The sequence below is a fragment of the Linepithema humile genome, chromosome 5 (genome assembly GCF_040581485.1).
Source record: "Linepithema humile isolate Giens D197 chromosome 5, Lhum_UNIL_v1.0, whole genome shotgun sequence".
Lineage (NCBI taxonomy): Eukaryota > Metazoa > Arthropoda > Insecta > Hymenoptera > Formicidae > Linepithema > Linepithema humile.
In genome coordinates this window covers 25399920-25423378 of record NC_090132.1, presented here as the reverse complement: position 1 = coordinate 25423378, position 23459 = coordinate 25399920, and the positions used below count along the sequence as shown (strand labels likewise).

The 23459-nt window shown below is 43.4% G+C and overlaps 1 protein-coding gene and 1 long non-coding RNA gene across 3 annotated transcripts in view; one reads left to right on the top strand and one right to left on the bottom strand.

Annotated features, from left to right (window-relative positions):
• Positions 1-23459, bottom strand: part of LOC105675102 (uncharacterized) — a 123977-nt gene that overhangs the window by 68480 nt on the left and 32038 nt on the right. Inside the window, exon 3 of the long non-coding RNA XR_001101226.2 lies at positions 10719-10851. This is a non-coding gene — a long non-coding RNA (uncharacterized lncRNA). The remainder of the gene's footprint in view (positions 1-10718; positions 10852-23459) is intronic.
• Positions 1-23459, top strand: part of LOC105675098 (uncharacterized) — a 60672-nt gene that overhangs the window by 13245 nt on the left and 23968 nt on the right. Inside the window, exon 2 of one of the 2 annotated variants that reach the window (XM_067355168.1) lies at positions 8964-9235. The exons of the other annotated variant lie outside the window; for it this stretch is intronic. Within the exon in view, the coding sequence (XP_067211269.1) occupies positions 8964-8968 (5 nt within the window). The 3' untranslated portion in view covers positions 8969-9235. Of the gene's footprint in view, positions 1-8963; positions 9236-23459 lie in introns of those variants that run through there. 2 annotated transcript variants of the gene reach the window in all.

Here is a 23459-nt window from a genome sequence, read left to right as displayed (position 1 = left end):
TTCTGACAGGTGCGCTACAATCGCCGCAATAAAATACACCGAGCGTTCTGCGAGCTCTTAAAAAAGCTCACGCGGGATTTATATTATTGCACTTATCGTGGCTTCGTGGCGAAGTGCAGTCAACTCTATGCGCGGCAGTACGTTATCTGATTAAAGTTTCTTTACGGTTAATTACTTTGTCATACTGTTAAGTACCTTTTAATTCCCAGCTCATTCACGATGCCTGCCTTTCAATCGGCAAGGCCGTGTTTCAATTATGCTTTTCCCAGCGCGCATTGAGATATTAAATGAAATCCATAAATTCATGGACGCGTCTCGATTAATCATGGCCGTGCGGGCTCGTGGAAGTTAATTGCGCTGCAACTGACTACGTGCGGCATAAACGCGCGATTATTCCGTCGATTATCTAATCTGAATTATCTAAACGCGTTACCGCGATACAGACTTTGCACAATCGTGGAATTCATTATAGCGCCCGCCCGTCGGAAGTCGCGAGGTTCATGCAGCCTCGCATATTTAAGGCGACCACATAAGTAGAGAGAAGTTCTTGCGTTCCTTTTTGCGACCAAAATTAACGACCGTGAGAATCGCGCGGAAATAGAAAAGAGCCGAGTATTCGAATGACTCATTAATTCCTGGGAGAGTGTTCAGTGCAAAAGTGTCATCCAAATCGGAAACTAGTCGTAAGAAAAACGTCGTTCTCCGAGCGACGTCAATCTCCGCCCGCAATCTTCGTTGTATCGGCTTGACTAATTTTACGAACCTACGAAAATAATCCTCGACCCGAAACGATAAAATTCTCTCGGGGCGCGTCACTTTACAACCCAATACCTCCCGCGGCAGTTTCGATCTTCCACCGGAGTGGCGGTGTGCTTACCATAAAATCCAATAAGCTTAAGTGTTCAGCGCGAAAGTAAAATAAACCTCCCCGCCCCTTCCCCCCTCGATCTACGTAGACACCCCATTGATGTATCAAGGGCGGTGGCCACCGGATGGACCCACCCTAGAGTTGCCCATCCACTAAAAACCCCGGCAATCACCCTCCAGCATCGTGAGCTCCAATATTAATTACCGATTCGTCCTCATCGCCTACGAAGTAACGGCGATGGACCTCCAAGCAATCACTTGAGAGTGAGAAAGAGAGAAAGGGAGAGAAGAATGAAAGAAAAAGAGAGATAAGAGAAGCCACACGATCGAGCTGGGAACGTTTAACGGATATCTGACGAGTTCATTAATAACCCTTGGTAGGTAGGTGGATGGATATAGCTCTTCGGGTATTCGCGCGCTTAATTGATTCTCTTACATAATTACCGTAAAACCTCTCTCTTTCTCTCTCTCTCTCTCGACTCTTCGCGCTCGATCACGTATCCTCCACCCGCGTTCTACGACTTCGCCACTTTTCGTTCGTGCGTCTCATTGCCTCCTTCCAGACGCCGCATCGCGAGAGACACGTTTACGAGCCTGATATCTACACGCGAGAGGATGTGGGAGAGCGGGGGCGGGGGAGCATAAAGTATCGGAGATTATTAGACCACCTAGAGTATCTAAGTAGCGCTTCGCGTGAACGACCGACTTCAAGGGTCGGGTTAAACTTAGACATTTGAATCTCGCAACGTACGAAACGACATCCGTTTCGCGGATTATGAACAAGGATTTGATCGCTAGATCTAACTGCGCTGATCGCTCTAAATTATATCGCATTAATCACATTGTTCTGAGTATATCATTATGTACTGCACTTTTGTAGGAACACAAACGATACATATGATAGGAATCCGAGATAACCGGCAAATGTCCGCTTCAGAGGAAAGGAGGGAACGGATACAATATAAATCAACTACAAATACCACGACAGGGTTAGCTGTCGAGTCTCTACGTAAAACCGGGCGGGACACGCGGTGTGAAAAAAAGACTTTGCTCACCCCTCGTGGCGACTATGCCTGGAATTCGATCGACGTTGTGAAGCGCGACAATGTCGAAGGGTTGCTTTAATGAATTTATGGAGAAGGGACTTCCCCATTAAATGCCTCAAAAGATTCGGCTTGTAATAGTTCGTAGTTTGTGGAGAAGCGAGTATCGACGCGAAAGCGTCGTAGATTAAGTTCGTAATTCGCATTTCGATAAACATGTCGGGAATGCGAAATGAAGTAAGGTATGTCATAAAAGTCGAAAGATATTAATACAAGCCATAAGACAATTACAACGTCGCAAAAATAACTTAACAACCTCGAAGAAAACAAGTCATGCATAATTCTGAGCTCGCGTGCTTCCGCCGGCAACGCGACGATATAAGTAAAGCAATCTTAAAAATTCATGTAATAGCAACGGCGGGCCTAAAGTATAACGTTGCTCGTAACGTTGTTAACAAATGTCTCAGTCCTACCCGAGCGTGCGCTAGAGTCCGGCCAGTCTCACGGCATATTTTCGAGTATGCATTACTCTCGAAATGTGTGCAGGTATATCATGGGCGAGTAAAGAATTTATCCAGCTATAACCGGGTTAGAGGTAGAGCGAGAGTAAAGTGCAGGTCGACGATCGACCTTTCAGCGAAGTGGTTGCGGGTATCCTCTCCACCGCAATACTGCTTATGGATATAAATATCTACTCGCTTTACGTAATCGCGCGCGAGCGCGCGCTCGCGTGATTGCTCGGGAGTCCGAAATTTACGAGCCTTCGGGCCGCGAGAACAGGTATCCGTACGTCACACACACTCTCGTGTCATTACGCTCATCCAATCTGAAAATAACCGCGTTCGCCGATGTATTTTACGACGATCGCGCTCGTAGTTGCAATAAGGCACAATCCATCTCGCGTAAGAGTCGAATTCTCGAAATTTGCATTACGCTATTTTACCTCGAAAGCACGTTCGAGTGATATTTTTCCTGTGCATATGGATAATAATATGTCATTAACTGAATCATTGAAAACGAAACCGGTTGTTCACGTTTCGTTAATAACTGTTATTGAAACAAAAGCATTTACAGACGGACCAATTAACAAGTACGGAAAAACCTGAAATTATTTTGTGCCGTTTCATGCTCTGAGCGTTACATAATTAAATTTCCGCGAAATATCCGTCTGATTTGCTCTCTGAATGTTTGAATTGCTCTTATTTTTAACAGCTAGAATATTATCAGCCGTTCTTGTGCTTATTATAACTTTTTCCCACTAATGATAATAGTTATATGCCATGCCCAATTAAACTTTCCGCAAGGGATTACATTATTCGTAATAAGTTTCTTATAGACGCGCTAACTTGGTGGTCAGTTGATTATGTCAGGCTTGAAACCGTGCATTATATCCCTCCCCTCTACTTTTCTTCAGCTCTACTCATGCACCACTGTGTTGCGTTTCGCTTTTTTTCGGAGAATAAATGGAGCGGGACTCGGGTTAATTTGTCACGGGCAGCAACAATCTTCTCACATTTCGCGATAAATTTACCGTGATGAAAACGAATGAAGTTGAGCGACTGCCAGTTGAGGAGAACACGTCCGTCGCACCTCTTCTCTTCAATTTTTCAACGCGACGAATACACGACTTCTTTCGGCGAATTTATATTTTGTGCATTCTTCTGTTGCAAAGCAACTTAGGAAATAAACTTTTTTTAATCGCATTCACCACTTTAGTTACCGTTAAACACGCTATAAAAAGATATGAAAAGAGATATCAAGCTATTTAAATTTAATTACTTATGAAGTTTCATCAAAAGAATTCCTGAAATCGCAATGTAATGTGAGAACTTGCAAATTTCCGTGGTTCATTAAAGTTCACCGAAGACGAGTAAATATCGGGAAAGACGGCACGAGTACATCCGCCCGGCGGAGTAGAAGAGATTAGTAAATCCATATTATTAGCTTTAATGAGCCGAGACGCCGACCGCCTCCTTGCCTACGGCGAGATCCCGGCAAGGTGTGTGGCGAAAGTCGGCTGCAGGGTGGCCTGCCCGGGCTCTGAATACGTTCCTGAATACTATTAATCGATTGACGACGAACCGGACGGACGTCCCGCGTGATTTACCTATCGGCAGCACGCTGAGTACTGTTACGTCTGACATAAAAGTCAATTTGAATCGCGTTATTTTTTTAAATCGCATTTATTTTACGAAGGCTGCTTCGTATCGCACCGCTAAAGGCAAGAATCGCCACTTCTAAAACTTTGTTCTTGGATTATGATATCATATACAGGTGGGAATATTTTTTTTATCTCCGACGATAGAGATGTGATGAGATTGGTGAGAAATATATGCATCGTCGAAAATCCTTGATTGACAAGATAAATTAATTAGCGAAGCTGATGAATTCAATTATTCGATTTTCAACTGTCCGTCATTCATCTTCATCGCATCGGCAGTTTTCCAAACGTGTGTGTTCCACGAATGCGTCAAGGCAATCGATAAATCACACAGTGCGCCTTGAGTAATCTTGCCGTAAATCTACTGTCTGTTCCGCTGAAAAGAAGGTCGGTGATTTTCTACTCCGAAACAAGACGCAACGCGAGACAAGTGCAATTGCAATCAATGACTCTGCTTGACTGAATTATATCAAAGACACAGTATTCCTTTTATCGTATCTCGCCGTTTATTTCCAAGTTGAGCTCAGGCGACTCGGGCGGGCCCGCGTTTTTGTGACAGCGTGGCAGCATGGGTGGCGAAGTTACATTAATTGGTCCGTAAGAAAATTATACGATGTTTCCGTCGCCTTTCGATGCAAGAGGATGGACGCGTTAAGGCGCGCGAGAGTAAGAGAGACTTTTCTGGAGGAGAGATGCGCAGGACGAAGAGTCCGCTCGATCGTAGTCTATGATTATGTTCTTGACTTTCGCGGTCAAGCCTCTTCATCCATGCTTCCACGGTTCTCTCTATGGTGTTCCTTCCACATCGCTTGCCGCTATTTATAGAGGCTTATTACTTTATTGCAACCGGACTCTGAATGCATTCCGCCCACGCAGTAGTCCGGCAGCGGCGAGAGGTTTTTCAAGTCGAAACCGCCGCGCGCGGGTCAGCGCCGCCGCGATTGTTGCAGTTAATGAAATTACCGCGCGACTGATCGTGCAAACGTTAAAACGGAAGCGACGAAAGATTTCAACTTATACATTTCCTTGCCCACATTTTGTATCTTGAGTTTTTTTTATAAAGAATTTTTGCGTGTAAAATAAAAAATTATAATTTTTCATGAAAATTGCAGAATTTAATCTGAATCTTTTTAAATTCAGCTTGTGTTAATTTTCTATTTAAAGTCGCTTGTTGTCGATAATCACTTTTTGTTAGCTATAGATTCCTTTGAGAAAAAATTTTGAGTGAATATTTAAAGAACGTACACAACATACGTTCGACAATTTGGTGTCCAAATGGCACCGAGCGGAACAATCTAACGTCATTCATGTTCCACAATTAGTTGCAACGGAGACAGGTGAGGCACGAAGTCACGCCCCTTCGATGTACACGTGAGCTCAACTTAATATCTCTCAACTGCTCATTCTCTCTTTCTTTCTTCCTCTCGTCTGCATTATCAGTCGATCATCCTGCTTGCGGATCGTGAGTTTTCATCGACAAGAAGTGTCCAATTTATCTGCACGTTTATAGCTTTTATTCATTTCTCAACAACCAAATTTGCGCTCGGGAAAGGATAGTTTTGAACATTTAATTATAATTTACATCGTATGATTTAAGCGCGACAATTATAAGGATATGTAAACCAGAAAGGATAAGCGCAATATTAAGTGTCAGATCCCTTACATATTAATGCGCTAGTCCTTATTCATTGTAAATACAGCGCTTTCCGACTTTTTTTTATTATGATAATGGAGAACACATCTTGCCTGATGCGAGCGTGAAATGCGTGAAGCAACATGCAATGTAACGTGAACATTGATACATGCGTATCTTATCAGATGAACGGCGTAATGTGTAATCTATCATTCGAATATCTCATGATTATATGGTTGCCAAAGGGCAGCAATTTTAACACATGATATAAGCCCCCATATGAATATAAGGTATATTATTAATCACTCAAAGCGGCCTGTGCGCAATTTTTTGTACATTGACAACTACAATTCGGCTTTGGCAAATTGCGGGCAGTAGCACTTTGAAAATTACAAGTCGGTTTAACCTAACTAAATGAAGAAAGGAACCCGAAAAAAATGATGCAAGTGTGATGAAGAAAAAAAAACAAGTGATCTGGAAATGTGAAAGGGAAAAAATCCAAATAACATGCAATTTGCGAAAAGACGCGTAGACGCTCGTCTTTTATTTTGTCATTGCCTGCCCGCGCAATTGCTGTCAATGGATCCGCCCGTGAATGTCTTTGTACATACAAGGATTTACTTCTCGCATGATACATTCGATGGAAAGCGAAACTCGCAATTACATGTCTTTCTCGCTCTCTCGGCGGCAATGTGACGCGGCAGTGCGAGCCGTTAGCAATCACGCAACTCATTGCGGTGATTATCCTGAGTGAAGCGGACGACTTACTATACCCCTCGAAAAGCAAGACTCTATAACGAGCGTACCGAGGCATGGAAAAGCATTCAATGATACTAAAGAGATCCGCGGCCAAGCTTCAAGGAAGTCTCCAATGACAAAGGCCACTTTACGGTCCACCCTTCCACTCTGTAACGTAACGAGTCTTCTTGGAGTGCGCTCTTGGTGCTCTTCTTCGTGGCCGCGGACTGCTCTCTCTAACGACCAGGTACGAAGATATCGTGCTCGATAATGGATACTTCGGGGCTCCGACCTTATATAACCTGTTGTCCCAGGTGAGGGGCTCGCCGCGACACACGCGTACCGTCTCGTATACGACAGCTCGTTTTTTATCCGTCGAAAAGTCGGAACGCCGGTTCTGTCCCCGCGATCTCATTTAGCGACTGCGCCCGAAACCTCGGCTCGAAGAGGTTCGCCCGATAAGGAACCAAGATATCTGATAATACGATCGTGGCAATCACAAACGACAACGTCGTTGTCGACGTTAACGGGTTAACGAACAAAAATCGCAGAGTAGAAGTGAGAATTTTATGAAGATTATATATAAAGATGAAAGATCGACTGAAGAAAATCAAAACAATTTGAGAGAGTCGAGGGTATACTATATATATTAACTCGAGCATTCTTCGTTCCTTGTTAAAACTACGGAGCAAGATATATCACATGTACAGTGGTGCGTATCGCGGCAAAAAAGATGAGGCACGCAAATGGTCGGCGCGACGAGCGAGTTTCGCTCGCACAACTCCTCGCGTTAATCGCGAGCGAGGGTACTCAATTACGAAACACGAGCATTTGAAGAGCTACCTCAGCGTCCGAGTATCCCCACTGACGAGCGAATTGTCGAATGCGATCCTTACGATTGACTTCTCGACGAGTACAAGGAAGACCCCCGGGTATGGTACTCCACCTAATCGCCAGGTCCTTTATTGCTGGCGGTTACTTTGGTTAAGTACCGGGGTCATTGAGAAAATTGTGGGTCTGTTTGCACTGTCAGCCGGTGGACTGGTTTTATTCGGTTAAGTCGACGGACAGCCTATACTTGAACGCAGCACCGAGCGAAATCGCTTTATCAGCCTCGACCGAAGCGTATGAAATGTAGATTCGATGACGTTCCGCGAAAACATGATCTTTCCTTTTTTTACAGTGCGCACTGATGCATACAAAAAAAAAGACGAAAAAGGTAACTATGTTAACTTCAGACGATGTTCATTAATAGCAGGATGCAGTAATTTTCAAATTATGCTCCACGCAATTCTAAGAGAATCATTATCCGTACTTTGCGATACTTTTGAAATTAAGTGCCGGAGAACGCACGAGTCCGTACGGATCGGAAATCCGAACGCGTCAGATGAAGATCTTAATGCGCGTGATTTTATCAATTCTGATGGATGGACTTTGTTAAGTTGAGTGATGCGAGATAATTGAGAGATTCCTCATCGGATCGACGTGCCGCGTTCTACTGCAATTTACACTATCTCGACATCTAATTAAAATAATTATCGATTATAGCGGAAACATAGCGTGCAGACGATGCAGTTTCTGTCCCTCCTTCTCTCTCTCTCTCTCTAATCGCCGACGAATGACTGAGTCAATGCACGTATTTGACGACATAATCATGAAAGGTAAAAGGACGTTGGCGAGCTTAAAGTCCTTACACGTTCGTGACTAGTCATTGCGATTCGCTCGCGATATAAATAGTAGAAAATTTGCATATAAAACGACCGGTTTATTACGCCTGACGTGAGCGAAATGCGACGGCGTGAACGCATAGAGTGCGGAAAACAAGAATAATGAGTTGAATTTTTTCAGTTAAATCCAACAATGTATTTTTTTTTTCTACGCCCATTCATATTGTCGCCGCTCGATTATGACATAAATTGACGCATACGGCAACCGGTTTATTGTACTTTGCGCGACGGATAGTTGGACATCGAACCGATCCCGATCGTCATGGATGTGAGCGGCGATTAAAGTTCTTCGTATCCTTACCACTAATATATCATCTGTCATCTACTCGCGACGCATTGATTTTTGAACTTAGACGCCGGCTTGCATAAATGACAAGCATATCTCGTAAATCAAGTTGACAATTTGCTTTTAACCATGAGATCTATTCCTACGCACATTCTACGAGAAGAATTTTGTTGCATAGAATGTTAGCCAACAATCTTGTACGATAATGTATTCAGATACAGTCAAATATAAAATCATTTTCAACCATTGAAGAGAGATTTACTTTCCTTCCGCGTGAATAGAGAACCGAGAAGAAACCGATAGCAAAGGTGAGAATTAATTCTGCCCCGCGCGAGCGCAAATTCTGCCGCGGGAGGTCCAACGGTTGATGCACGGTTGCGATGTAGCAGAGATGATAAGACTTCCTTAAAGACAATACGATAATTCGAGCCGCCATTTATCACGAAACTGAGTATTTAACGAGAGCGATCTGATAATAAAGGCAATTTTTAATCTGGATTTCCTGCAGGGTAGCTGGGGCGGAATCTCGAGTCGGGATTCACGACTTTGATCGAGAGGACGGGGTGGGTCCATGATCGCCCCGGCTGTGGTATCGTACCTTAATGTACCGATCGATCAATCGATCCCTTTCCCTCGAGGAAACGAACAGCAGCACGAACGTACGAACACGTGGTAAAGCGGCCTCTTGTTTGTCGTCAATGTAGTATACGTTTATACGTGCACGAACGCTTATATAAATAATATTTCCGCCGAACATATGTGTACGTTTAAATATATGTGCTTGTAAATAAATTAGGCAAATTTGAAATACATTTATTTGAGCAAATTCGCCGAAAAACTTGGCTATTCAAACTTATTTAAACAAAGAAATATTTTGTAATGAAAAAGTAATTAGACATAAGAAGAACGACACCTTTGATTAGTAATCCACGGTTTTTGTCAATTCTAAAATCTTCGTTTCATAAAATTCACCGCGAATATTCGCGATATTGGCGAACGTGACACTTGGCGATTGCGCGACGAGCAAACTCGCGAATAAACTAGTCTTAATGTTCTAGCGCTGCACGGTGAAATCACGCTCTACTTAATTAATTAAGCCCGAAGCGATCAGCAAGCCGCGCATCGACATCACGGCGGAGTATCGTTGCGCTGTGCGTGCGTGCGTACGTGCGTGCGTGCGTGCGTGCGTTTAGGAGGCCTTGTCCTTCCTCGCACGGTAAGTACCGGCCGGAATTCAGCCCAGCTAGATTGAGAGATATTCCAGCCATCCCCAGCACACACAGAGGTGACGGTCAGTGCGTCCGTACGAGCCGCACTCGCGGGAGTGTGCGAGGCCCGTTTCAGCGTGGCCGAGTGGGGAACGGCGCGGTTTTTCTGGTGGGGGCAGGCCGCTGCGTGCGGTCCCTTCTTCGACGGACCACCCAAGTAGACCGGCTTACGCCGCTCGTACACACGCTCGTCCGCCCGACACATACACGCACCTACACGACCTCGCGTGTACACGGGGCGATCTACACCTACACACCTGCCGCGCTGCGCACCCGTCAGATGCGGACGCGCGTGTGTGTATAGCGCATACTTATAAACGCAAACGCGCTCGCGCGGGTCTTCAGCTCCGATCGGGCGAGCGAGAATCGCACGGAAACGAATTGCGGCCACTTATGAATGAACCGAACGATCCGACTGTCCGTGATTCCGCGCGGCAACCCCTTGATTACACGCCGCTGAGAAGCGTCGGGATAGCGCACGGGCTTCTACTTTCGCGCTTGTACTTTGTTGCGCGCTCCGCTCGAGCTGTTATGTTCCGCGAGGCTCGACGAGACGGCCGGCCGGACTCCGCGTTTAACCCTAACGCGCCTGACGTCGGGTGTCATATGGTTTATTGCGTGCCGTTGCCACGCCGGAGCGAAATCAACCGCTGTGCATCGTTGCGTTCAATAGGACACGTTTTTTTTATTTCATTAATTCGTTACAACACTGCAACACTGTTCTGTGGGAAATGCTTTTTGTATTCAGAAAGTTCAAGTACGTATTCTCACGTGAGAAAATTTAGTGCTCATCGCATCCTTTCGTTTCTCCAACGCGTAAAAGGGAAGTTATTCGTCGGCGAGACATAGGTCTGCTTCTTCCCGACTAACTTTCCAGAAACTAAGTACTAGCCAGTAAATCAATCGGATGCATTAGAATTATGTCCCGTCGTACATAATGACGGCGAGTCTTAACAGGTGTTACGCAACTTTATAACATTTATGGACCTACGTACCTTGTCAGTAGTAATACACGGATTTTACAGCGGCGACCTTCCAACCTTCGACGATGGAGGTCGATGACTAGGCGGCGTCTTGTGACAACTTGGAAAAGCGGACTCTTTCGCAACGCGGTACTTCTCACTTTTTCTGAAACGCAAATATGCACGATCATTAGTCCTTTGAGCACTTATTTTGCCAGCGCCGAGTTTTATTCGTATTGTGAAATACAAACGTGTGAAGTAAGAAGGAGAGATAAAGTATTGCATAATGAATCCATATGGCTGATTATAACAAAATGGGTCAAAGTCGATGCAACGACTTTTCACGAGATTGCAATCGAAATCGAGTGCAACGGTCGGACGGTGATATATGGCAGTTGACTGACGCAGATAAAAGAGTGTGGCAGTTCTCGCATTGTGCCACGGCTCATTACTGCAATTAGCATGCTAATCCCGAGTCTAATGAATATGAAAATGAGTACCGGCGAATTCAAAGCGGCGTCAAGGCACGTGGACGCGTACACCTGTACACCTGTACATATTCGAAGACAGATCTACGTCAGTTAGATAGATAAATGATAGAGATAGATAAATGCGCATTATAATCCGTACTTTATTGCACCTTTAATCCGTGGAAATTTAATTAGTAGCGATAAATGTAGTGTACACGCCGCTAATTGTTTATTGCGAAATAATCGCAAAAGGAAGCCATATATGAAAGTTAAAATACAACTGCGAGCGAGCAATATATATATATATATATATATATGCCTGAATAGTACTCGTAATTCTTATCGCTTCATTACAGGCTCGTTGAGCGTTTAAACAAAGTAAGAGCAACAAGACATTTTGTTAGTTTGGTATTAAGCCTCCGAGCGAGGGAGATAAGCATCGGATCGAGCACCTGCTGCAGAGTTTATGACTTCATCCTGGACCAGCCGATCGCGTGAATCGCGAGTCATTAACGGTGCTCCGAGAAAGTATATACTTTTTCTTACCAGTTTGGACTTTTAAACTGAGCTTAATGTCCACTTTTCAATAATAACTGCATTTTATAGCCTAGAAAATTATATATTTCCGTGAAAATTAAGAAATAAATATATTGCATCATTAATTCAGTTTTAACTATTAAACATTGAATATATTTCAACGTAATTAAAAGATGCATAAATTAGTGATATCGTATTAAACATAAGATAAAAGTAAATCTTGGATAGATGCGACAAAAATCGGATATTAGATAGTCCCAAAGTCTCGCAAACTTTCCCACGAGATTTAAAATACACGAAAGACGAAACGATTCGGAATATTTGGCGGCCTCGAAAACTCGGCTCTAGGCTTAATTACGCCGACGAAGAATAATGCGCCGCGACAGAATTTAAGTAACTCGCTACCCGCCGATGTTATCTCGAAAAGGTTTTCAGCAAGACGGGTTAACGAATTCTCGCGTCCGAATTAATTATGTGAATTCGAACAGCGAATGGAGCGATTCGCGAAAAGGCGGAGGGGAAGAAGAGTGTCGTCACGATAATGAGCCATTAAATAATTGTCGCGGCGGGGAACAGTTTTATTATCGTGCCGCGGCACGATAAGCCCTCGACAAAGCTACCGTGAATTCCTGGGACGAACACTTCATTATAAACTTTTGATTGCCTACAACCATCGTGAACGCAATTAAAGCGGATTTTAAGTCCGCCGCGCCCGAGTAGACATTAGATCAATTAATAACAACGGTCAATGCAAATTACCTGCGTTGAATTAATAGACGTCTCCTGCAAAGCAATAGCATCATCGCGCGGTTTTCAAATAAATTCGCAATCGAGTTTCTTCGAATAAAACATTTAACTCGTAGTTAAATTATTAAATACCGGATGCGTCGGTGCTAATTTTTTTGGAGTAACTCAAAAATCAATGGTATTTAAGATAATATATCATAATAACCGGTGTAACAACCTTCTCCTGTGGTGATAAATAAAGATGATTTAAAATCAAGTAATGTATGTATTACCTGTTTTTCAAGTCTAGTTTAGTTCTTTATCGTCACAAGTAGACGTTTAGCGAAAATTTATACGATATCTCTCTTAAGTTTACTTTTAAAAAAAGGCATGTAAAGTCGAATCGATAATTCTCCACAGTGATTAAAATTATTCGCGCAACTGTGTTTTTAATACACCAACTATTAAAATATACGCTGTCTACAATGATAAATCATCTACGAAATGAGTATAGCGAAAGAACTAATCGCTTTTAGCGAAAGAAAGCAGTGAAATTCAATTTACATGATATATGCGAAAACATAAATTTTAATTATTACATGTCTTATTTGCTCACGAAAAATAAAGCTTTCGATATAAAATATAAAAAATTATTGATAACTTATAGAGCAAAATTGTATGAACTGTAATAAGTTCTGAGAAAAACAATGAAAAAATCAAGAAGAGTTAGAAAGAGCAATTATAAAAGGAGTTATAAGAAAGATTGGAATCGACAGTGTCGTGTATAAGCTTTTCAGTCTGCTTTCTATTGTATGTAATGTACGATCCAGATAAGCTCAAGGAATGTAGAGTGTTTCATCGATGTCGCCGTAAACTTTGCAGACAGCTATGAAAAATGTATTCTATGACTACGAAGACATCAATTCCAACTTGATCGAACAAGTGATGAAAGTAAGAACAAGAAATGTGGAACACTATTTTATATCGCTTTTAATCGCCACAGTCCGATTGAAAATTTACTTTGATGTTAGCAATCTTGGCAAACTGACAGCACATTTGATGAAACTTGTCAATCTGTTAACATTACTAACATTTGATTATCGGAGAATGTTGCAATGTTGAGTAAGCTGATATAAATTTATAATTATACGTTTATAACGCTTGCAATTTATCGTAAACTCTAGCCAATAAGAATAAAGATTAATTTTAAGTGATAGAAGAAAGTGAAAAATAAATTTCTATAATGTATACATAAAACCAAAGTATATTTCTTCGGTGGAAGGACACGCAGAATGTAACAGGTGTGGTAAAATTTTGCAAAACGCCTACACGCATGTTGCTGCAATGCCGTGTTCTTGCAATGGAGGGACATTTATCTTAGCGTGCCAGGACTTGAGAATATCCTTCTTCAAAACTCTTTTGTAACGACTGCATGAGAAAGATCGCTTCTCGTGCAGTATCTGCCGTACACGAATAACAGGTGAACGTTGACGAAGGTACAAATGGCGTACATGTCTATTCACGCTCGCGATGAACGTAAATTTTAAATCGCCGATATTATAAAGTCAAATAACATTGTTTCCAAAAATATCATTAAAATGAACAAAGTGTTAAAATCATTTTCTGCAGATTTCCGAATTTACATTTCGATAAGTGACAGGAATTATGTTTTAAATTTACATTAGTGTTTTTCTATCCAATTCTTCATTACAGTTATAAAATTCAAGCAAGTGTCAGATATCTGCATGGCGGCCGTAAAAAATATTTTCCGCGATAACGTGGCATAAGTCGGGCATAAACGATTTAATGAGGCGCAAAGGGATACTTATAGGAGCAGAATCGAGGCGGATCCTGTCGGAGTCTTTTGAGTTTGACGTCAGTGCTCGCGGGAGAAAAGAGAGATGGGCGGTTGGAGGTCCGCGAGAGGTGCTTTAAGAATCGCGCTCGCCTCAGCATTCGTCCGATCGTCCCGTTAATATCGCGAAATTAAAAGCCCATAATTTATGGGCCGTTTGAGGACCTGGTGCTATCCTCTGAATTATGGCTCCCTTAACTAGACTTGAGTTACGACGAGCCGCTGCGGAACCCGTCCTCCTTCGGCTGCTCCGCTCTTTGAGCCGCTCTCCTCTTCTTTCTTTGCTCTCTCCCCCCCCCTCTCTCTCTCTCTCTCTCTCTCTCTCATCCGCCACCCGCTCTTTTGAGTTCGAAGCGCGAGGTGCTATCGTGCTTCTCGATTTTCAAATACCTATTTCCGTCGTGGCACCTCCGCTCGAATATGAAGTACTGGTCGGCTTTAAATCTTTCTCTCCTTCTCTCTTCCGCTCCTTTTCGTCCGCCCTTTTTTTCACACACGCACATCCTTTTATTATTCGAACCGCATAAACCAGAATGCGCCGCGCGGCATAAACCGTCGGCTCTTTGTTCGTCCAACATGAAATCAGCTTTGAGAAAATTTTAATTTTTCTTATTATAATGTGTCATGGTTGCTGTGACAAAATTCACTTTACAGATGAATAATATTGGTTGTAGATATCTGCATAATCGTAATTTATTAAAAAATGTTCATATTCTTCTAGATTTGTTACTGATTTAAAATTATTGTCGATTTTGCTACTTTTCATGCTACCATGTTACTCCCAATTGTGTTTTGGCATGCATGGGGCGCTTGGACAATTAGCAGCCCTTAACCTCTATTTACCATCTGCCGCCGGAAGAACATAAACGTCAGCCATTCTTCCTAAAACCACCATCGCAACCGGTGCAATATATTATTGGCTGCGGTAGCCATGTTCGATCTAAACAGCAATAGAAGGAAAGAAGTTTCAAGGACTTATCGAAAAATTTCGCTGCTCGTTAAAATCATTAGTTCCAGCGACAAACTTCAATTTATTACGCCGGATCTTGAAAAAATTTGCGGAAACCTTACAGATCCTTACAGACCTTTTAGCTTTAGAAAATGAATCCCGTTCCTCTGTTCGAGTACCATTAGAGCGCGTAAATACCCGTTTCGCTTCCTGAAGAGTTCTCCAGCCTCATAGCGGGGCACCTGTTTCACGACACGGCCTGCTAGAGATTCCCAAGTAGGTAACAATTTTCCTTAAGTAGCATACCATCCCGGCGTGGCACGGCTAATCGACGTTACTGGTTATATGTTCTGAAAGATCGCTCGTGATCGGACAGAGGAAGGGATAAATCAGAGATGAAAACACATATGTCATCGCGCAATAGGGAAACCATTCGATCGGACAACCGGAAATAATTCGGTCACGCCCCGCTTTTTGTCATTATTTTGAAAAACGATCAGACGGCATAGATCTTGCGGTTTACGCTCGAAATAGTCGGTTCTTCGTTTCTTTGTGCCTTTAAGCGGTAGGAAAATTCTCGAGTTCTCCATATCGCGTATCAATTCTACGCAATTAAATTGTATGAAAAAGTTTCCAGCGTTACGGAAAGTGCTTGTAGAAAATCTAGATTGCAAGTATTTCCATTTCAGTGGAAGTAACGAGATTTTTATAGGCGTAAATTATTCGTTTTTGATCACTATGGCGTGCTTTCGTGAGCCATGCCGCTGTGCCATGGCCTCATCTGATCGCGCGAGCCCATTTATGTTCGTTTTATATACATGTAGTCTGGATACAATCATAAACACCGTGCCGCGATAGACTGCAGAAAAGTGGGATCAATTAAATTCACTCGGAGCACGACTTCTTGCCGCACGTATAATATTAGATTCACCTAAGTGTCAAAATAAAGCTTTGACAAATTGTTTACTAATAATTGTCCGATAATCTGTTTTTTATATCCCTTGATTATACTTATTATCCTCGATTTTTTACATCGCATATACTAATTTATACACTAATGACATTTTAAGTCTTATAATGTTTATTGAGAAAATTAAATTGAACCCTAATGCGAGATACCCGCTTGATGAAATTAGCAGTTTGATGAATATTATATACCTGCCGTTGATCACCGGGGAACAGATCATTCGTGCTTGTTGTATCAAAGGCCGTGTGTAAGAATTAATTAAATGCGCCTAATCGCGCCATAAATAATTGTTCTTTTTATACGATTCAGGCGGTGTATAAATTGTCGACAGATCTCCGTAAAAATGTTAATTGTTTTTAAGTTGTGTCAAATATCACACTTCAGGTGTTTGTCAGCTTATTAAACACATATAGTAGAATATTAAGTGTATTCGTAGCTCGTTTCTTTCGCGCGCTCTAAGTTTCTATCTTGCCGAACGAATCTAAGTATACTTCTTATATTCTGAGAAAAGGTTTTGCGACTGCAGTTACAGGCCTATCGGTAATCGCCGATGCGATCGGCTTCTAAAAGCTAAGCACGTGTTGTACAAAACCATTTATGTTCGCACTGCACAACGTACAACGATAGACATGTGTGCGCTACGTGCACCTAGACGGCGAGAGAGAAAAACAGAAAGCGAGAGAGAGAGAGAGAGAGAGAGAGAGAAAGGAAGAGGGAGATGAGATCTCGTTCCATTCGTACGTGCTCCCTGTCATACATTAGAGTTAATTAAGTGTGTTTAATTAAACTCGTTGTTCCCCTTTTAATGCATCCCCCCCGCCCCTGTTCTTCTTCTCGCGGAGTTACTAACACTTCTCTGACAGCCGACGCGTTTGCCATTTCTACTTCTACCGTCGTCTCCGTTTCTCCTGTTTTCCCCGTTCTACGCTGATGGACTTAGAAGTGCTAATGGCTCCAGCTTCGATTCCAAGTATGGCTGGAATTTCTCCTGACCGGCGGAGACGGCTCTCCTACGGACCGAGAAACCGGATGCAACGGTGGAACGGCGCGATCCTTACGATCTATGTCTTTCTACTTCGAGCAAACTGCGAACCGATTCCGAAAGCGGTATACTAGTTATCTTCTTTAATTGAAAACCTCCTGCGTATTCATATGCATTACTCATCAAAAGCTTCGCTATGAATTGAGAGATTTTAGACAAAAATTGATTTTCAACATCTATATGTAAAGTGCTACCATCAATTTCGACAATGAAGAAATTCTTTGCGGAAGGTTAAATATTTAATTATGCTTAAAAAACAAACCGATAATTTTGTTTAATGTAACGAGATAATGCGTGCATTATTACATTGCACACGCTTTATCAATTTGTAATCCAATAATATATTCGTAGCAATTATCGACCGTTTACTCGCGACGACTGCAATAAATAAAAATGCCGTTAAACACATAGCGGAACGAGATGTTACGCTCTTCACAAAGAAAAAAATGCCTCTCTGACATAAGACTATGGCCGGTGATCTTATGTACCGCTATAAATTTCGTGTAAAGCAAATGGACTACATGGATTTTTCGGATATACGATTTTAAACTTCTTATCCGCGCTTCGGCCGCGACGCACCCGTCGAGACGTCGCGATCGTCGATGAAGAAACGTGCGCGCCGTTGCGCTATGGGTATTGCACCGTCGTCGTCGTCGTCGATCGATAGTCGCCGCGACGACCGGGAACGAGCGTGTACATGCAACACGCGCGCGCGCGCGCGCGCATACGCACGTACACTCGTGCGCAGGTAACAGGCGATTCTTAGGAGACGTAATGGCACCCGCTCTCGCGGGGAGGAAAAATGGGAGCGAGGATGTGTAAAAGGCAATTGCCTCTCCGCGCTTATGGTCCGACATACTCGGCGACTCGCATAACTCCAGCCTCTACGAGCAGCGCGTCGCGCACTTTAATACTGCATCCTCGTGTGCATCATGCGTGGCATTGCGTGCGCCCGCCGCGACCCCGCCGGCGGACGTGTTTACAAAACGGCAATTTCACAAGGATAATTATGAAATATGCGAAGACGACGGCCGCCACGGCGACGACGAGAACGTCCGCCGATTCTCCTTCTTTTTACGCCGGCCCTAATCGCAATTAAACTCGCGGTTTATCGCCGTCCGCAATCGCCGCGCCACTCACGGATGATATATCGCGCGCCGCTGAATCTACCGGCCCGTAAATATTTCGCGCGCCGCATCGAGGAAATGATTTCCCTCTAATTAAATGAAGATAACAAGGGGCGAGCAGAGTGCATAATTCGCGAATCCAGGACGGAGCATCTGTCAAATAGACACGTTCGTGGAAAATATTAACCCGAAAGCTCATCGTGAAATGTGAAAGCAATTAATTCCTTATATTTATAATCCTATCCTGTAAAACGCTTCGTCTTCCTTTCAATAAACTTAATGTTACTCTGTAATTTAATCCGTGTCGGATTTCTACATTATGACGTAATTTCATCGAAGAAAAATGTCGTAAGAATTAATTATCTATCACCAATTGAGAATCAATATAAAAGAATGTCTGTGACAAATCCTGTACGCAACGCTGTAAAAGGAATAAAAAAACAATCTAATAGCGAATCGAGAAATCGATACGGCTCATCGATCTCATTTCTTTTTTTTTTCTATCGAAAGATCCAGTCGCGGGAGCAGTCCTCTTAATTTCATTCCCATCTTGGGCCGCGATACCCATTTAGCCGCGCTCTCCTACATAATAATGTTGCACGTCGTTAAGCCGGACGTTTGTATGCAGTCGCGCACACGCACATGTACACACTCGTACCAGATAAACCATACGTACGCTCTTAATTACGGCGGAAACGTTACAAAGTCGTCCCGCGCGGTTGTCGGCCGTTAATAAAGGGCAATATCTCTCCCCGCGAGAAAAATATGACCGGCGCGAGGGAAGTCCTGCGCGCCGATATCCGGTTCTACGCGGCCGCAGCCGATGCAGATTGCGATTGGTACAAGCGGAATGGGCCCTTGATTAAGACAAGACCGGACCGTCATTCCACAGCGAGCTTTTTTCAACATTCGTCCGAGCGATCCTCGACGGACCTGGTTTAATGCAACTTGCCCGAATTGACCGTAGCGAATATAAAACAGATCAGACGCTCATTGTTGCAGCTCAACTAATTTCGCGAACTAATAATCTTGAAAAATTGCAAAAATAATGACACCATACTAGAAATATGCGAAATATTATGAAATGTGGAAATATTATTAGAGATGTTAGACTCACAGAAACATTGCGTGTCTACAAGAAGATAAAAGCAACGGTCTGAATATCTTTTAAACAGGATCCAGCGCTCTTTCGCAATAGTAAAGCTTTACTTTTATCACTCGCGAGCCTCTAAATCGCGTGATGAAGATGACATTGGCCGCTACAAGAATAAAGTCGTAGGAAATCGCGTCGACCGCGCTGTTATCTCCCGGCTGTGTTCGAGCTTAAATTATCGACGGTGTACAGGCGAACGGAGTAAACGCCCCCGTAATTACGCTGGCCGGCAATTAAGCGTCGCTGTGAAATACAATATTCCCGATTAACAAGGGGGACGGCTCGTTATAAGCTTCAAGGAACGAAATATTTATCGCGGCGTGCGGGAGAAACGTCCAACGCGCAGGAAGTTTAGCGTGTCCTTGCCAAAGGCTGGCGGCGCAAAACGCGACCGATGGGCAGGTTAATCATCATTAAGGCGGAAACCCGGCTCTATCCTACAGGCCACCCCTGGAGGATCCTGAGTAACGATTGCGGGAGCACGCGTCGCATTAAGGTCCACGTAAATTCACGAACTCGTCGAAATCGCCGCTTAATTTTGCGTTGCGAGGCAGCGCGCATTTATCGAGGAGTCTTAAATTGCATTTTTGCCATTCTCAGAATAATGCAGGAATGTACTCCAGCTGTACGAACGCCGTGCGATCTGCCATGGCTTCGACCCGGGTTCGAAGTGTAAATCGCTATTGCCGTACGAAAGCGCAAACGATTATCCCCCGTTCTAAAGCACGCGATTTATTGCGAATCGCGTGAGTTTCGTTAATGGCGCAAAAGGGATTGCGTAAACTGAACTATAATTAAACAACGTCCTGACGTGGATGGCGCATAAACCACCTCTAAGGCCCGCTAATTTGCCGCTAATCGCACGATTTGCAATGAAATAAAAGCGAAAATATTGAGCGACAATAAAATCTGACGATAACGACTCGCTACTTATCTCCCATAGTGAAAATATCTTTATGACGTACGTTAACAGCTCGAAGCAAGATTGCAATAAGCACATAATATTGCAAAGAAGATAATTTCGCTGAGCAGTGTGGTTAATATCGCGGACTCCTGTGTACGTTTTCGCGTTGCCAACGGAAATAAAGAAAATAATATGGAAATTATCGCGGGGCGGGTCAATCATCATTAAAGGCAAAAACTCGAGGCTTCCACGCGACTGCCCTACGGTTACTAAATAACGGTTGCACGAGACGGTCTTGCATTAAGGTCCCTGCAAATTCGCGCTCTCTGCCAAATTGTCGCTATATTTCACATCTATATCATTCATTTTTTACTGAATTAGGGATGGAAGTTTTAAAAATATTATAAAATATTTTAAAACAATCCATTTTTCTCATCCATTTAATTCATTCGCATTTACACTTCATATATCTTATTTTAAAAAAATATAACAAACCAAACTAAATTTCTGTGTAACGTTATATACTCGTATAAAGATATTCTAATCGTTTCAAAATATGATTTAGTATTATATTGCTAGTTGTTGTATTTTTTTGCCTCGTGAGCGGCAGATAAATTTTATCGTCACGGTTTTGGCACGAAGGAGTCATCGCACAGTCGTGACTAACATCCAGATAGTCTGTTCTGCAATATGCAGCCAGAGTAGGAGGAGTAGCTACGTTTTTGATATCCAAAAAGGGAAGGGCAGGAGAAAAAGACGTTCCGGCCGCAATTTATCACTGTTAGCCCACCCTCTAGGAGGAGCACTGCGCTCTGGTGATTTCATCGGCACGAGTTAAAAAAGTGGCATCGACGCTGACGAGTCAATTCATCTCTCGTTCCACTGACCTGAAACGGGGATGACGTCACGCTATGATCGTGCGCGAGAACGACGCGGGTTTAGAATCTCCGTGTGTGCGCGAGGCGAGGATCGTGAGCTGTGATTCATGTCCAGCCAAGACTGAAAGATGCTGCAACGAAGCTCATAATTTCTTTTACGTCGGATATGCGATCATATTTTTCTTGAAAACAGCTGTGATTTTACATATGAATAATGCATTCTACGATTTTAAGAAAACATTTTTTCATCAGGATTAATCATCTTAATTTTGCTTTAACTGAAAACGCAACATTTGAGTATTGATTTGCCGGAGATTATTTTACGAATATATTATGTACAAAACAGACAATGCTATCCAAACGTTTTCGTACATTTTTGTATTTTGCTTACTATTTTAGAATTATTCGTTAAATTTACGGATTTTCGTATATCAATCATACAAATTTGTTATTAATTGTATGCAGTCGACACTTCTCCCACGATTACTTCTCAAGAGCTCAATCTAAAAAAAAGTTGGCTTGTTCCTTGAGTGTCATCTTGCGTACAGGAAACACGGAAATCAGTCGCGGACCGTGTCAGGGTCGCGGCAGACAGAGAGAAAGAGAGAGAGAAAAACGTCGAGAGAGAAAGCGAACGAGACGGGAGAAATGCGCTCGCCGTGCGCGCGGAGTTCGTCCGGCAGTTCATCCCGCGGCGTCCGTATCGAATGCTAATTAAACGGATGTCGACTGTATCAAAATACCTAACGGCCGCGGCGGCGACGAGGGGGCGACTATGGACCGATCGGCGCGGAGCAGCGCGCGGACCACGGTATAGTTTTCGGGGAGCCGTGGAGCCTAATGTATGCCAGTGGGCTAGCACGGTGGTCTCGCGGCACCGTGTGGGTGGTCCACGTCCTCCTGCCAAGGCACTCCCCTATGCTACGGGCACTGCTATGTGCACTATATACTCTCTCTTTCTCTCTCTCCTCCTTTCTCTTTCTCCTTCTCATCTATCGCGGTATTTCGCCCTCTCACTCATATCTCCGTTCCCCTCCGTTCCCCGTACGGGGTGATACGCACGCGAGAGAACGCTTTCTCGGTCTCTCTTTCTCTTTCTCTCGCGACCAAACTTTTCTTTTTCCTCCTTACTATGTCTCTTCCCGTCCCTTTCTCGCTACGTAAGTTCGCGCGCATTTAGTTACGCGTTTAAACACAGTTGGTTGTGGTAGTCGCCGAGATCTCCGTGCAAAAGACTGCCTCTTGATGCACCATCGCGCTGTCATGAAGTCATGACCGATCTGTCAGTGCTCCCGTCTCTCTCCCGGCAGCGTTCCGCTGGGCGCGATCGCGTGGATCGTGTGAATCGTTTTGCGACCACCGCGAAACCAAAGGTTACAACGATTCTCAACCTCCCTCAGAAATATAATCGATTCAATATTTGATGAATTATTTCAATTAAACATAATTGTTATGTTCAAGATTATTTGCAGATATGTACAAATTTACAAAACATTTAATTTGATTGATAAAAATTTTGCCGCACATCATCTCCTATCTCAAGCTTTAAATGTGTTAAATTAAGCACCAAAGTAATGTTGGAACAAAGCTTACCTTAGCTAAAAAATAACATTTCGCTATTCCTATTTGTATTTTTAAACTAAATATAATTTATTATCGAAATTCTTTTATTGCTCGTAACTCAATATTATTTACGCGCCAACATAAACTTCAAGTTCCGGAAATATTCATAGTTCAGGATGAAGAAGAATAACGGCGTGAGACTCTGCGTGAGGATCATAAGCATTGCTGTTGTTAGCCTCGTGCTCACCGTCCATATTGCTGGACTTACCAGCGGCATACGACACATACCTACTTACTACCTACCGATGCACTCGCCGATTCTACATCAGGAGTGAGGGAAAGGAAGTGGCGTGGTAGGGAGAGGCGGAGACGAAGGTGGAGGCACCCGCGCGCACGTGTGGTCGGCGGTGTATCGCTCAATTGAGCGAGCGCTGCGAAACCGGTCCGCGGGTTTCGGACAGCCGGAGACGACAGCCGCGCGTCACGTTGTTGCCGCGACTTTGACTAATTCGTCGGCATTCAGGCGTCGTCTTCTTCGACGAGGATTGGAGAATGATCGGATCGAACTTGATATGTAAAAATAATCTCGTCGCGACAGTCGGA